Source organism: Cydia pomonella, chromosome 25 (genome assembly GCF_033807575.1).
Source record: "Cydia pomonella isolate Wapato2018A chromosome 25, ilCydPomo1, whole genome shotgun sequence".
NCBI lineage: Eukaryota > Metazoa > Arthropoda > Insecta > Lepidoptera > Tortricidae > Cydia > Cydia pomonella.
The window spans coordinates 1,478,944-1,496,125 of record NC_084727.1 but is presented as its reverse complement, the minus strand read 5'-3'; the positions used below and the strand labels follow the sequence as shown (position 1 = coordinate 1,496,125).

The following is a 17,182-nucleotide window of genomic DNA, read 5'->3' as shown; positions in this document are numbered from 1 at the left end:
TTAACTGGCGCTTTTGTTTAGAGTAAGTAGTCCAGGTTTCCGATGCGTATAAAAGGTACTGAGTACGCACGACTGGTATACGAGGACTTTGGTGGCTATGGTGAGCTTATCATTTCTCCAAACGCGAGTGTGAAGACGTCCAAATGTACACGAGGCTTTGCCTATTCGAGAAGCTATTTCCTTGCCGTTAGAAAGCGTAGATGTTGTTGTGGAACCGAGGTAGCAAAAATGATCAACCACTTGCAAAGCAGAACCATTAAGCAGAAAGCTAGGCTTCCTATCTGTGCCCTGCACCATAACCACTGTTTTCTTGGTATTGACACTCATGGAAATAGCTGGCAAGCCTGGCTAAACTTATCAATTAGCACCTGAAGATCCCCCTCTGAGTCGGCAACAAGTGCAGCGTCATTCATCTGCATACAAAAGTTCTCTGACAAATAGATCAACACGTCTTGTAGTTGACTTTAAACAGTTGATATTGAAAAGTCGGCCATCCTTTCTGGTATGCAGATGCACTCTGACGTCGCAATCCCTGAATGCCAAATGAAAATCCCTGAATGAAATATATCAAAGAGAGTTGGTGCCAGCACACAGTCCTGCCTTACAACACGGTTGACGCCGAAGGTTTCCGACGTTTCACCATCGAACACTACCGAAGCACGCATGTTTTCGTGAAAATATTTCACAATGGAAAGTAGAGTAGGCGGACATCCGACCTTACACAACACTTCGTAAAGACCATTTCGACTCACTGTGTCGAATGCCTTGTTGAAATCTACAAAGGCCATGTAAAATGGGACACGATGTTCGCGGCACTTCTCCTGCAGCTGACGAAGAGTGAATATCATGTCGCTTGTCGACCGTCCACCGCGAAATCCGCACTGAGTTTCAGGGTAAATACGCATCGCTAAAGCTTCAAGCTTTTTTAAAACCACCTTTGCAAAAGCTTTACCAGCAATGCTCAGTAGGGATATGCCTCTATAATTATTGCAGTCCCCGCGATCTCCTTTTCCTTTGTATAGAGTGACGATGTCTGCATCCCTCATGTCCTGTGGCACCGTGCCCTCGGTCCAACAACGCTGAAGGAGAGCGTACAGGGAGCGAGACACACAACCAAGTCGAATTAGTTCGGCAGGCAAATTATCACGACCAGTACTATATCCTTATCTTTGACCAGTATGAAAAGGAGCTGGAGAGAGTCGATCGATTCAAATATCTAGGTCACATTATCACTAGTGACCTAAAGAACGATAGTGATATTGATAGGGAACGTAGGGCGTTGGCTGTTCGGGGGAATATGCTGGCTCGCAGGTTCGCGCATTGTACAGGGGAAGTTAAGAAAACTTTGTTTAAATCCTTCAGTCAATCGTTTTACACCAGCGGCCTGTGGGTTAGTTATACTCAGAGAGCACGCTGAGTGCTACGAGTCCTCTATAATAACATGTTCCTGATGGGGCTTCCTAGATTCTGCAGCGCATCTGGCATGTTTGCCGACGCCCACGTAGAGGATTTCCACGCCATAATGCACAAAAGAATCATGTCCATAAGAAGCAGAATCCAGGGTAGTCCCAACAGCATACTAAGTATGTTAGCGGATAGGCCAGACAGTCTTTTGCAAAGACATTGGATGTCCGCATTAATAAACCCCCATTCTGGGTTTGTTTATTATTAAAATTAAAATTTTGTAGCCGTTTTATTTTTATTTTTAGTGTTTTTCTTTGTACAAGTAGTAAATAACTATAGCTTATAAGATACTCAAATTAACAAATGTGGACCACTTTGTCTGAATAAAGAAATTATTTATTTATTATTAAATATTAAGCAGTATCCAAAAAAATAAAATAGTTAGTCGTTTTTAATTAACACGTATTTTCACTTTATCATAGCAGTCATAATTCAACTAACTTCACTTAGTCAAATATAGACGCACTAAAATGTGGGCAAATAATCATTAACTTCGTTCAAAAAATCACTAAGTTATAATTAAGGTGTAATATTTAAGGGCAAAAATTAATTATCGCCTATAGCTCCTAAATCCTTAGTGTGAATAATATAAGTCCATTTTGAGCTCAAAGAATAGCAGTTTCCAATGAATAAACACATATAAAACCACAATTTCATCTTAAGATAATTTCAGTAAAATAAAAATTAATTATTATTTTTTTAAACCCTCATAACTCAAAATGACTAATGAACGATTTGGTGACTTTTCGCTCTACGGCGACGATATGATCAAGACTTAAAGCAATTTTGATAGACTAAAATAAATATACCTATTTGTTTCACTCCCGCGCAAAGTATAAAATATGTGTGATCTATTATTATTATAACTGTATCGTTGTTTACATTAAGCAATTTCCTTATAAATCTGACATGCGTGCAATAATTTATTACAAAATAGGTAGATTTAAACACGAATCTCGATAAGATGCAAAACATTCCCAAAGTTTTATATATTATTATGATTATTTCGATTACATAACTGCGAATCCAGTTTTCAACATACGCGTAATATATAATTAAGTGTGATAATAATCTGACAATCATTAACGCGCAGAAGAGTAGTCATACAATTTTTTTGAGATCATTTTCAGACGATATATGGATTGATTTGGAGTTGTCGTTTTTTCTCATGAAAATTTTACAATCATTGAGCCAGATATATTTATAATTACGTTCCCTGCCGAGTTCACGAACTGATTTGTATAACAATTTATTATGAGGAGCTAAGTGATCGTTAACGAAAACAGGTTTCGATGCACCGTCCATGCCCAAATCTGTTGTTGTCAGGCCGCGCCGCGCGCGCACCGCCGCAATAATTTCATTTTTACGTCGTCTTTGGGTGAATTTCACTATTATATTTGGGGGCATTGTAAACCCATTTGCTGTGGTGTTTTTGGGCATAAAGCGTTGCACACGATGAATATGATCTATATCAGTCGGGGTCAAAGTGAGGCCAACCTTGGTAGCTATACTACGTATTATTACGTCTAGATTTTCACCCTTTGAGAACGGTATGCCTGAAATTTCAAGGTTGTTGATACGACATTGCTGTTCCTTGATAAGTAGATCCGACGATAATGAGGTAATTGTATTTTTCGCTTCGCAGAGATCCTTTTCCAATGTGTTTATTTTATTTGTTGTGGCATGATTGGAGGTTTTGATGTCGTTTACTTCTGCCTTGAGCACGCTTTGTTCGCGTAAAAGTTGCTCAGTTGTTGATTTAAGATCACTGATTTCTGTTCTTATGCCGCATAGATCTTTCCGCAAATCGGCGAAGTAGTTCTTAAAAGATTCATTGAGTTCATGACGAAAATCTTGGAATTGTTGCGTCAAGTCGCAGTCCGGTTGCTTCCTTTTTCTATGCGAAACCGACGCCGATTCATCCCTCAAAGATGTTAAATCTGGGGTTGAATCAGCAAGGCCGGCAGGTGAAGCATGTGAAGCATTTAATTCATTCATCGCCATATGTTTCACACAAATATTATTTTATTAAATAATGAAGGTGAAAACCAACACTTTCGTAGTATGTCAACGAAACAGTAGTCGTCTCTTTCACACCCGTATAAAGATACGACCTCCGCGATCCACTGCTATCACATACCAACACTATGCACTTCAACGAACTTTGGACTACACTAACGGGTAATTAGGGTTTAGTTTACTTTAAGTGTCTATCCGGAAATATTAAAATAAATTGACACAGGTCCACTCAATACCAGGCTCGCGCGTAGAATGATTACAAATTCAAATCGTTAAAATGTACGTGTTTATTTCACCTATACAAATTATATTTACTTTTTTATTAATAAACTAATGTAAAATATCATATTTTGTGTACGCCACTATATTATATTTCAATAATTTAAATAATATTTTGGTCTCTTAAACGATAACTGTTTCTAAGCAAGCTTCGTAAATGCCCAGTGAGACTTGGTTGGCATTTCAATCGCTTATCAAGTAACCATTTCACTGTCCAGTCTAATTGATTCAGATTATACATGACACCAGCAATATGAGTCTTGAGGTCAGGTTATACTGGTTTAGCGTTAGTACAATAATAGCTAACAAATATGGAGGCCTACCGCGAACCACGAAGTTTTGCTTTGCTGTCGCACTTACGTATGAAATTACAAGTGCGACAGAGAGAAAAAACTTTCTTCGGTAGGTTCTTTGATGACTTAGATTTTTCGCTTTTGACAAGTAAGTTAGCAATGCTAGGATCAAAATGGCGTAATATGTATGTAAGCTTGCGGACGCTTACGCTTGTTTTCTTTCGTGTTTCATTTTTAACGTATTTTCGATGAGGTGTTATTGAAGCACGGCGCGTGTCTGTCTCACTCCCTCTTTCGGTAAATCTAATTCATTGTTTCATTTTGAAAGGATTTTTGAGGGGATGTCACAGTGAGGCGAGTGAATGGTACAAACACAACGCATTTCTCGGTGGACCTTTTGTCCTTGCAATAAGGTTTGTAGTTGGGCAGTTGATAGTGTGAGCGATGAGTATGATGACGTCAATGACTCATTTCTTCATTTGAATGTCGGCGAGCACCGAGCGCCTCGCGACTCTCTTTCGAGTTGTGAGGAACGCGAGTGAGTTTGAAAGGCTGAGAGTTTTTTTTTATTTGAAGTGTTTGAATGGTTTTGAGTGGTCAGAGCTGTGTGTGATGCGCGCGAGTAAATGAGTAAAATTAATTGAGGAGTGATGTATGAAATTTATGCGGTGTGAAGTTCTGCGACAATTTAACAAAATGAGTGGTACAAATGAGGTGCCTCACGAGTGAGCAACTCAACACTACAAAAAAGGCGAGTGGCGTGAGTTACAATGTGAGCCGGAGCCGAAGGCGTAGGCGAACATTGTAAAGGAATACGCCACGAGCATTTTTTGACCTACTTATACAACGTTGCATACAATACTTTTCCTACGAGTCAACAAAAATAAATCTTAATTTAGGCAAACAAAGCAAAAGTATATAGCCAAGACGCGCGAGCATACCTTGTTACGTACCCGGCCCGCCCCGGGCCGCGGCCGGTCGGTCAGCGACACCTTCTCGTAACTCATGAGACCCTGGTAGTTGCTACTTGCTAGATTAAATTTTTGGACAGTTTTTTCTCGATTTTGGCCACCGTAGCCTACGGAGACTAACAAGCAACGCTAAGCGGTCTTCGTAGTCTATAGGTGTTGCTATATTACGGGTGTCACATGCGTGTTTCTGACTTATGAAGTGATTGTTTTTACTATGCAACCAAATGTTTAAAACTGTATTCGTTTTGATTTTGTTAGGTTGGTAGCCATCAAGTAGCCATTAATCGCATTAACGTTATAGCGCTTAAAAGCACAAGAGCTGTTATGAGGAATAGGGTTAAAGGCACCTATTACCGTGGTAGTTAAGGAACTTTTCAAAAGAGATCCAAAAATTAAGGGCATCAATGCTGTCTAACAGCCAGGATTTTTTTTTTCATCAGAGCATTTAATGAACTTTCCGTTTCACACGTTTTTGGATTCATTTTGGGTTATTATATGTATTAAAATATTTTTTGAAGCCAAAATGACAAAATCTTCTATTACCGTGGCAAGGGACAGGCTGTGATTCTATTATCGCGAATTGAGCTTTCATTACCGAGGGTACAATTGGCATGATTTTTCTGCACTCGTTAACAGAAACCAAACTCAAAATTCGAAACCTAATACCGAGGGTTAAAACAATAATAACGACGTGGGTTCTGTATATTATTTTTGTGTCATTAAGTTTAATAATGACACAAAAATAAAAAATAAAACTATAGGAGTATGTTTAAAAATAAGAGATATATTCGAAGAGATTATAATTACACTTTGGCACAATCAAATACTATTAAATAGTTAACTTACCAAGTACCCACGAGTACCTGTATAACAAGTTATAAGTTGAATGTTTTACATGTAAAACAACAAAAAATATTGTTAGTAAAGTTTTACTAAGGACGTATATGACAAATAGGCCTGCCTGTTATTAAATAAAGTAATTTTTAAATGCTATAAAGATTGATAAGAGTTTGTCTTACTGACATAATTAGCTGCACAAAAAAAACAAGTAAGTAACATTTTCTCATAAGGCACAGCGTAAATTATAGTCGAAATTTTATAAGCTGGACGTTTACCACCTGAGTGAAAGTTTACCACAGTGAAATGGTAAACGTCCACATTATAAAATTTCGACTATATATAAAAACATGAAATTTTTTAATTCTAATATTTTTGATAAGGTAATTAAGTTAAATAAAGTCTCTCACATATTATGTGTTATAATTTACCCGTTTATAACTAACAAATCACAGTACTTTTTTTATTGCTGATTCTTATAGCTAAAAAAAATCATGTCTGAGATTTTGGACTACTGTATAAATAAAATTATATAAAAAAAAATCTAATCGGAATTGTCCGGCAGTTGGGTACCCTTCCTTGTCTGTCAGAGTAATAACTGAATCAGAAAACAGAAGAATTTAAATCTGATAATGATAACTGAAGTCTAAATTTTATCAACGAAATCTGTACTTGCGGTACCCTAAATGCGATATTTCAATACAATACCAAATAGTCACTCGGTAATAGATAACTCTTTAAGAGCCTATTACCGACCCATTCGATATTTCTTTGGGTCGGTAATAGATTTCTATACATTCTATTACCGAGGGTAATCTGATCATACCATCGGTAATAGACTTAATTGGGAATTTAATTAAACCTAATTCCGACCCATAAAAAGAATAAAACACAGATGTTTTTTCAAATCAAATCAAACACGTATATTACAAGCTTCTTGTAAAGACAAAATCACATAACTGGCAAGTAAATTTTAGGTTTTAACTCAAAATAAAAAAAAGTTGACAGATTAGGGGTTCCCATAGAAACAAGGAAATTGGTGCTGAAGTTTTTGTTAAAAATTAAGGGTTAGTTGAATACTTTCCATACCACGGAAATAGCTCTTTAATATCGTGAATAGATCAAGATTGGAATAAATAAAAGAAATTATAAAATTGATAATTTGTACCAAAACTAAAGAGTAAATAACAAAACTACCACTTTTTCTATTAACGTGGCATACCACGGAATTACTTACCACAGAAGTAATTGGCGCCTATCACCGCTGTATTTTATTTTCAATTTTAAACGTATTTCCCGGTCAAAAACTAAGTTAAAAGTAATTCAAAATCGTGTAGAAAACAATACACAACCTCTTAAAAGGCATTGCACTAGTTTATTTGCCATAACTATTACGTAAAACACTAAGTAAGATTGGAGTGCACTTACCTGTGGAGTCACGCGTCTGTATGGAACAACCGGTTCTTGCGCCGCCGTCGCACAAACTGACGAATCGCGAGTTTTTTGTTACACTCACACAAATGCACACTAATGGGCACGATAGACCAATGAATGAGCTTGTTTTGTGTATGCTTTATTTCTTAGAGAATAGATCGGTTTGCTTGCAAAATGCGTATTTGTAAACACCGCGGTGTTAGACGTCGATTTTGATACCCGCGTTAATAGGCGCCGTTACCCTAGACAATATAGACTTTTCTTGAAACCTTTTATGTATGTTCTTATATTCGTGTTAATGAATGCATAAATGACAGATAACAGTAGAGGAGTAGGAAATAGTATTTTATGCATCAGTTGTATAAGAAGGGTCAAAAAAGGCGAGTGGCGTGAGTTAAAATGTGAGCCGGAGCCGAAGGCGTCTGTAGGCGAACATTGTAAAGGAATACGCCACGAGAATTTTTTGACCTACTTATACAACGTTGCATACAATATTTTTCCTACGAGTCAACAAAAATAAATCTTAATTTAGGTAAACAAATTACAGCAAAAGTATATAGCCAAGATGCGCGAGCATACCTTGTTACGCGCCCGGCCCACCCCGGGCCGCGGCCGGCCGGTCGGCGACACCTCCTCGTAACTCATGAGGCCCTGGTACTTGCTACTTGCTAAATTAATTTTTTGGACAGTTTTTTCTCAATTTTGGCCACCGTAGCCTACGGAGACTAACAAGCAACGCTAAGCGGTCTTCGTAGTCTATGGGTGTTGCTATATTACGGGTGTCACATGCGTGTTTCTGACTTATGAAGTAATTATTTTTACTATGCAACCAAATGAATATTTTGTAAGTTGGCAGCAATGCACTTAGTTTAAAACTGTATTCGTTTTGGTTTTGTTAGGTTGGTAGCCATTAATCGCAGTAACATTATAGCTTATAAAAGCACAAGAGCTTTTATGAGGAATAGACAATATAGACTTTTCTTGAAATCTTTTATGTATGTTCTTATATTCGTGTTAATGAATGCATAAATGACAGATAACAGTAGAGGAGTAGGAAAAGGATTTAAAAGCTTTTGTACTTAACTACCTATTGCTCCCAGATTATGATTTGGTTTTTATGATTGACTTTGCACTAACCTTTACCCTCGTCGCCACTTGTCTCACTCACTAAACCGCAATATATTACATTCACTGGCTCGACACCACACCAATGTTCGGCAGACGTCCGTCCGTAACTGTAACTGTCATCGGACTGCCTACCCACATCCGCGTGCTTGATAATTTTGATTTCACTCGTTCACCGGGATCCAAAAATACAATAATCCGTTGTCCCTCATCCCTCATTCCTAGAGTCCTAAAATCTCCATAAACGGTCTAATTTCAAGCTCATTGTGTCTCACGCTCGCAGAAAAATATATTTTTTTACTAAGTTCCATATCCATAATGTTCTTTATTCATCTCATTTCGCCAAAATAACACTAGTTTGATTCAATATGTTTATTTTACTCATTGTCAATTGGAAATTATCAGACCTGGACGTTGATACAAATATTGGTTTAGGAAACTTAATTTCTTAGAAATTCAGTGCAAAGAAACTTACCTGTCACTTTCCAGAATCTGTTACTCGTAGTCACATATATACCTTAAATAATTGATTTGATACCTAGATTCAAAAAAAAGTTAGATTTTTGATTCAACCTCGGTTGTGTATCGGTTAAAAACCGACTGTTAAACTCGATACTCAGTTTTTTCATTACTCGGTTGCATTCCCTAATAATTGTAGAGGCGAAGGCTATTGGGAAAACTTGGAGCAAACTCGAGCATGAAGCTCAACCAGATACAGGTGGCGGTGCACTGTTGGACGCCCTCTGTCCCATCTAGGGGACATAGGACATTAAGTCAAAGTAAGTCAAGTAAAATATCATGAGAAACATACAATTGCATATTATGGCTTAAAAACTAGCACGAGATCCAAAACAAGTGCACACAGCATGTTTTACAATTACGTGGAAATGTATAACTATCTAAACATTACAATTAAATATAAGGGAGTAATAAACTGTACATTATAAAGATAAAACTACCCAAATGAAACAAACTTAGATGGAGAATAATTTTAATTGTATTAATTTTATGTGTTAGCAGATAAAATAATTGTAATTAATAATACAATGACAATTGTTATTAATAATATTTTTCATTCACTTTTTACTCCTCCCTCGCTGTACTTATATCTGAAAAAGAAAAATATGATTTTATTTTATGAAAAACGACGACCTTAACAACGTCTTGTCGCGGCTGACGCATAAGCGTAAACTTTTATATAATTTTACCTTTTTTTACTTATTTTTGTCTATAGTTTTTTTTTCTATTTATTTAGAAACAACCAGTCATACACAATTTTTGGTCAAACTTATAGACAAAAAATAGACCTATAGTTTCATATGTAGAAATAAAATATAAACAGGTCCGTGGCTATTACAAAAAACAAAAATACTTAAATCTGTATTTTATAATATAAAATACTTGAAACATGTAAATCAGTGATTTAATCCGTCTGTAGAAAATACGTTACATATACGTCGTAGTACATTAAATTTAAGCAAATAACAAATTCCAGTTATAATCCATATTTAAATGCATTCTTAAGTTGTGTTAGTGAACAGTTAAAAATGTCTAAATCAACTTATTTCTCGCCTACTGAAAATTTAGCTAGATTGTCACGCGCCCTACGAGGTACAGCGCGCGAGGCCGTGGCGGGCCTGTTGGCAGCAGCCCGCGACCCCGGCGCGGTGGTGGCTGCGCTCGATGCGCGTTTCGGCCGCCCCGAGCTTGTCGTCATGCATGAAGTGACAGCGGTGCGTGCCCTACCTAAGGCAAGCTACGGCGGTAAGGATTTACTGGTTTTCGCAAGTCGTGTTCGTAACTGCGTAGAAGTAATTCGCATGTTAAATAAGCCCGACCATGTACGCTCGCCAGAACTGTTTCAAGCACTGTGGAGCAAACTGCCTGAGCAAAATGTTGATACTAGAACATATTTTTGATTTTCTGTGCACACTTAAGGTACCTAAGGAAATCAGTCAAATATACGTTGTCGTGCACTCAAAGTCAGCTCACATAATTTCTACCACTATTTAAAATATAAAGACCCTTTGTTCTCCGTCTGCCTAAAACGGATTGTGCCTATGTAGCTCTCAAGTCTAAATCGCACATGACATAAAACGTCAAGTTCCTAATTATCAACATGCCATTACAGCTTTTGAACTAAAGGATATTAAGACTAAATGGCTGTTAAGCTACATCGCATTACGACTAACACGCATTAGGACAACAGCGGTATTATGACTGACTTAGGTATGTGCTCGAAACAGGCAGTGCACTGTATAGAAGAACAACGAAATGACCTATCGCCCATGAAAATTGAAGTTTAGGCAAAACGCGAGTATGTCACTTAGAGAATCAGGCACGAACTCTAAACAGGCGGTCCACTATATAGACAAACAGCGAAATGGCCAGCAAGCTAGATAGTCTTTATGCCCTTAAGGATTGAAGTTTAGGCATAACGCGACATAGGCACAATCAGTTTTAGGCAGACGGAGAACAAAGGTTTAAATTCTACTAATAGAATTGAAAACGAAGGTCAGTACCACTATATTCCCAATATTTATTGTTCGTATTTCAAAAATATCAATTCGTCGTTTTCCATAATTTTTCGAGTGACGTAATCGAGCTCTCGAAATTAAAAATCAGCCCCCTGGCAGATTTCGTTAAAGCATCGCACCAGATGTTGTGTAACTTATTACTAACGTAACGGCGATGTTTCCCCTCATATTTAAAATAAAAAAATCATTTTCTCAAACTTGCTATGAAATGATGACATGACTTACGTCAAACTAGGTCCGGAAATACTACATATCAGGTGGCATGAGTGAAGATGATATGTAAAGGAATTTCATACTGCCTTACACACCTAGGACTGTAAAGCAACCTTCTTTTGTTTTTTAACATCAAATTGTGATACAACGTCTTTGTGTCCAACCATCAACTAGCTTCAGTTAGCTTGGTACGGTGATTTGTTGTGCATATTCGTTGCTAACGGCGGTGGCGCATCGCGCAGGCGCGCGGACTTACGCGCGTAAGGCCGGCGCCCCACTGCTGCGCACGCTATGTACACGACCCACGTTCTTATACAAAATTTCGTGGGTTTGCCCACGGTTTGTATTAAAAGGTGGGCCGTGGATGTAGCGTGCGCAGCAGTGGGGCGCCGGCCTAAGGTTGTACACCGCTGGTAGAGTGGCGAGCCGATTAGGTCGCCAGAAAACAAATTGACTCAATTTTTTTGTTTTAATTGCAAGTTTGGGAAAAGCACTATACATATCTCGGCGAGAAACGGGGTTGCCGGCCGCGTATCTCTATCCGCGTATATATATCTACTTGGCCTGCAACCCTACGTTTCCCGGCCTCTATAGTGTACTATAAAAACCACTTTATACGATTTCATACACAATTGACGCGTCATTTTACAATAGTGCCTGGAATTGTTTTTTAAACCTTTGTTTCCACTTAAGACGCGTTTTTGACGTGGTCCTTTCAGAATCTTCTAAACTAAACCCAACGACCATCAAACATGTGCAATAAGCAATGTGCATTTCAATAAGGTACACAATGACTCGCCGCACACGACAGGCGGGCGTGGCGTTCAAGGGGTTAAGCGGATTTTATACTGTAACTAAACTTACCTGTTAGACTTTTCCACTATGCAATTTTCCAGTTCAATAACTCGACGGCAGTCATCAGTAATATGCTTGCTCGCTGTAAATAAGCACAATATTGTCTTTGGTTACCGCGATAGTTACTCACGAAATAAAATTCTGTAAAGCGTCGGCTAAGATCGCATACCTCGTAACTCCATTTTTTTTATCGTGTTTAGACACCTTTAGATAGCACTATTCTGAACGCATCAAACAGTCTTAAACCCCAAGAAAAAAGCGTTCATTTAAAAAGCAAAATAGAAAACCTCGCAACTCCTGACCGCCATTTTATTAAAGTTAAATTACGTATCTCCACCCTCTCAGTACCTAGAGTTGGCGATGGCGTGTGGACATACGAGTGCTCGGGTTATTCGCGGATGGTCTAAAACGCAAAATGACTAGTGTAATATTTTGCCTATATTACTTTTAGTCTACATCGCGAACGGTCTAGAACGCAAAACCGGGGACGACACACATTTTACCACTTTGGACGTGTCTCTCGCGCAAACTATTCAGTTTAGAAAAAAATGATATTAGAAACCTCAATATCATTTTTAAAGACCTATCCATAGATACCCCACACGTATGGGTTTGATGAAAGAAGATTTTATGAGTTTCAGTTCTAAGTATGGGGAACCCCCAAAATTTATTGTTTTTTTTTTCTATTTTTGTGTAAACATCTTAATGCGGTTCATAGAATACATCTACTTACCAAGTTTGAACAGTATAGCTCTTATAGTTTCGGTAAAAAGTGGATGTGACATAATCGGACAGACAGACGGACATGACGAATCTATAAGGGTTCCGTTTTTTGCCATTTGGCTACGGAACCCTAAAAAGGAAGGTGATATATGAAATTATAGTAAAAACAAAGCGGAAATAAGGAACACTAAGACTTTTCTAACGCAAAACTCCAAACTTCCATTAATTCCAAACAATAGCTTTACAATTTCCGTAAGAAAAACTAGTAACTCCATATTTTCTGGATTCAAATTTGATTTTTATTGAATAAATGTGAATAATCTGTCGGCTACAATTAACTTAACATTACGTAAAAAAAAAAAAAAATAGAAGGTCTACATACAATATTTTTGGTAATGAAGTTTATTGTGCCTCCTGTAAAATTGGGTCAGGTTGAGTTACGAGGATTGCGACTTTAGCCGACGAAAGGTAGTATATCGCGTATAGAATATTTAAAATACATCCCGACGTTTGGAACCCTTTACAGCGGTCGTGGTCAACGAGATACTGAGGAAAAATAAAAATTAGAATGTGGAAAACTACACACATACATAAATAACGAACTAAAACTATAAATTTGAAATTACATACATAAAGGCATAAAGCTAGTGCAAACAATGTGCAGAGTTAGCTTTAGCACACCCCAAGAATTGGTGTAAGCACTAGTTTCTTACGAAAGCGACTACCTTGCCTCTGACCTTCTAACCCAGAGAGGAAACTAGCGGTCCGATTATTCTAAGTTTAAATAAAATAAATAAAATAAAATATTTTTATTTCAGAACTATCAGAATTCCATAAAAAAATGTTAGTACCATCGTTATAGCTAGGGGTTAGTAAGTACATTAAAATAAAATCAAATCCAAACGTAATAAGAATAATAAATAATTAATAATATTGACATAATAACAATGAAATCATGAAAGTAAAAATTAGTTGAAATAATGAATACAAAAATAATTAATATATTAACATGTCAAATTCAAAATAAAATAGACTGGAATAATAATTACAATGTCAAAATTTACTATTTTTATTCATATTCCCATAAATAATTATTTCATGTCAAAAGAGCAATAGGTACAAGTATAAAAATGTCGTAATATTTTAAATAATAATTTTGACTCATGTACACAGGATGGAACTCTCTGGTCTGTCGGCAATTACCTTCAGTATCCTGTTGTCGCTGCCTCGGATGCGGTTTAGAATAGATGCGACCCGCTTTCGCCTGATCGCATAAAAGTCGTCAGTACGCGCCTCGGCAAACATTCCTGAAGCGCTACAGAACCGTGGCAACCTGAACAGGATTCTGAAGGCATCATTATACTGGATACGAAGAGCATTATAGGCTTTCAGCGTGTAGTTGACCCATAGGCTACCCGTGTAAAATACTTGGCAGAACGCCTTAAAAAGGGTGATTTTAACTTGTTTTGAACAACGGGCAAACCTACGAGCCAACATATTGCTTCTGACCGCTAATGCTCTTCGTTCCCTCTCCAAATCGAGATCGTCTTTTAGGTCTTCCGTCACATAGTGCCCGAGGTATTTAAACTGTGACACTCTCTGTAGGTCAATACCATTCAAAGCTATAGAAGGCACATGCTGAGGGTTCATTTTCTTTGACCTGAAGACTAAGACTTTACTCTTTTTGGAGTTGTATACAAGACCGTGTCTTACCGCGTAGGCCTCACAGACACTCAGCATTTTCCTAAGTGCACTGACAGAGGGGGACAGCAGCACCATATCGTCGGCGTAGCTTATGTTGTTCACACTAACGCCGTCGATATAACACCCCACCGGCATTCGAAGTTTATATGAGGCGTCAATGAGATCGGACGTGTTTATTAAAATAATTAATTATTCGCGTGCAAATTTCGTGATTGTCTGCATTTCCAATCGTGCATTATCTGGGTCATTAGTCATCTATCGCACCCACGGCTATAGTATAATGTCTAAGTGGAGCAAAAATGTCGGAAAATAGCCCATTTAATCGTAGTGGACTAACACGCCGCAGCCCGCCCTCAACACCCACACCGCAGCCCGGCCCGCCCGGGCCCGCACCCGCAAACATGCAACAGGAAGAAGAGCCCCCGAAGGTATTTCCCACAAGTGACATCCAAACCTGGCTAAAGAAGATTGAACTGAACCTGCAAGACGTATGCGCTACATCTGCAGAAGGTAAACTTAACTCTGACCAGAAGATTAGAATTAACAACCTGTGTCGTACCGTGACCCACTATGCCTCACAAATGGCTGTTGAATATCAAGCCCTGAAACAACATGCAATCCAAGCATATCAGTCCCGCCAGGCTCACCAGGAAAAAATAGTCTCGGGATCTGTCTCGTTTGCCGACGCCCTTAAGAAAAATGGATCGAGGTACGTCCAACCATCTAACATCAGTTCAGTCGCAATTTACCCGGTCGACAAATTGAAATCGAGCGAGGAGACAAAATCCCTCGTTCAAAAGATTATCCGGCCCGACGAAATGAAGCTGCACGTGAGAGGGTTGCGCAAGATCAGAAACGGCGGTGTAGTAATAAGCACTGACTCCAGAGAGGACGTCATAAAACTCAAGCAATCAGCGCAGCTTACGACCTCTGGACTTACTGTTGATGAGCCACAAAAACGCAAGCCCAGAATTGTAGTCATCGGAGTTCCCACGGACATGCAGGAACCTGAAGTTCTGAAATGTATTTACCAACAAAACTTAGCCGATAAATTACAAGATTGGTCGCTTGAAAAATTTATGGCATCGATTAAGCTAAGTCACAAATCCGGGAAAAAAGGCGCCGAGACCTGTAATTATATAATTGAGGTCTCTGGAGTGATACGCAAGGCCTTAATTACGAACGATAGAGTTTTTGTGAACTGGTCATCGTGCCCTGTAAGGGATTTCACCCTGGTTACCCGCTGCTTTAAATGTCAATTCTACGGTCATGCAGCGAAGACCTGCAAAATGGAGTCTAACGTCTGCGGACATTGCGGCGAAGCGGGTCACTCATTCAAGGAATGTACAAAAAAGGACAAAGCACCAAAATGTGCAACATGCTTCCACTACAAGAAACCATGCGACCACGAAACAGGCGACGCCGAATGCCCAGCTAGACAATTGGCCGAAAAAAGGTATATAAACTCGATAGATTATGAAGGCGCCTAAGAGCGCTAACTTTTCACATATTTATATAGCACTTATTGTTTTCATTAGTTTAACTACCTATGAATAATAGCATATTCTCTGACCTAGATAGTTTCTCTGTATCAGAGTCTAAAGCATGCGATGTCGAAACTTGCAAACAACACATTCGTCTCTGTCGGCATTCATTATCAATTTTAACTCAAAACATACGCAGTATTTCCAAAAATTTTGATAATTTTAATGTATTTCAACAAAGACTGGATATTACTTGTGACATCATTGTACTGACAGAATGTTGGCTTAATACCCATACTAATCTACCAAATATGCCAGGTTTCATATCGTATAGCAGTAAGTTTAATTATAACCAAAACGACGGGGTAGTAGTTTATGTTAAAAATAACTTAAACATCACAGTTGAGGAACCCCATATACTAGATTGCAATCGGCTTTTAATTAAAATCGGTTCAGATACTGCAATATTAGCTTTGTATAGACCCCCTTCCTTTAGAAATATAAGTAATTTTATCGAATCTCTGGATGAAAATCTAAGTAAATTAACATCCTTTAAAAATATAATATTGATAGGAGATATTAATATCAACATACTAGCTGAAAGCAGCGAATCGTCTTTGACAGCCCAGAGCTACCTTAACCTATGCTCTTTCCATGGCTTACTCCCAGCGCAGACCCTTCCTACGCACCAAAGCGGGTCTTGCTTAGATCATATTATGGTAAAATCGAATTATTCGGCATTAGCACTTGTTACTGACTCTACAGTGACCGACCATAGAGCTGCCCTACTAACCCTATATCGTAAATCACGTAACCCATGCACTCGCACGCAATTTGTCTCTAAATTAAACATAAACAAACTTAGAGATGATTTATGCAATATTGACTTTGGCCCCGTTTATAATTCTGCTGATGCAGAAAATAGTATGCTCTACTTGATTAAAAATGTCCAACAAGCAATATTACTTAACACTTATAATACACGTTTAAATAGCAAGAATTTTAATATAAAACCATGGATTACCCCAGGACTTCTTCCATTTCCAGGTCCATGAGACACAGGGATAAACTTCACCTGAAAGCTAAAGCAAATCCAGACAATCTTATATTATAACTGTCGTATAAAAGATATCGTAATTTTTGTAACAACCTATTGAAAAGCGTAAAAACAAACTACGACAAAAAACAGCTGGAAATTGCTGGAAAAAACAGTAAATTAGTTTGAAAATATATTAAAAACGTAA

At 38.0% G+C, this 17,182-nt stretch overlaps 2 protein-coding genes across 2 annotated transcripts in view; one reads left to right on the top strand and one right to left on the bottom strand.

Moving 5' to 3' along the window:
- Positions 1 to 9,396: 9,396 nt before the first annotated feature.
- LOC133531700 (uncharacterized) overlaps positions 9,397 to 17,182 on the bottom strand; it is a 131,114-nt gene continuing 123,328 nt past the window's right edge. Inside the window, exons 20-21 of the mRNA XM_061870068.1 lie at positions 12,037 to 12,109; positions 9,397 to 9,531 (exon numbers count right to left, since the gene is read on the bottom strand). Of these exons, the coding sequence (XP_061726052.1) occupies positions 9,495 to 9,531; positions 12,037 to 12,109 (110 nt within the window). The 3' untranslated portion in view covers positions 9,397 to 9,494. The remainder of the gene's footprint in view (positions 9,532 to 12,036; positions 12,110 to 17,182) is intronic.
- LOC133531717 (uncharacterized) lies at positions 14,638 to 15,944 on the top strand. The gene has a single exon (XM_061870093.1). It carries the CDS (start codon positions 14,754 to 14,756, stop codon positions 15,942 to 15,944), a length of 1,191 nt encoding a protein of 396 aa, XP_061726077.1. The 5' UTR covers positions 14,638 to 14,753.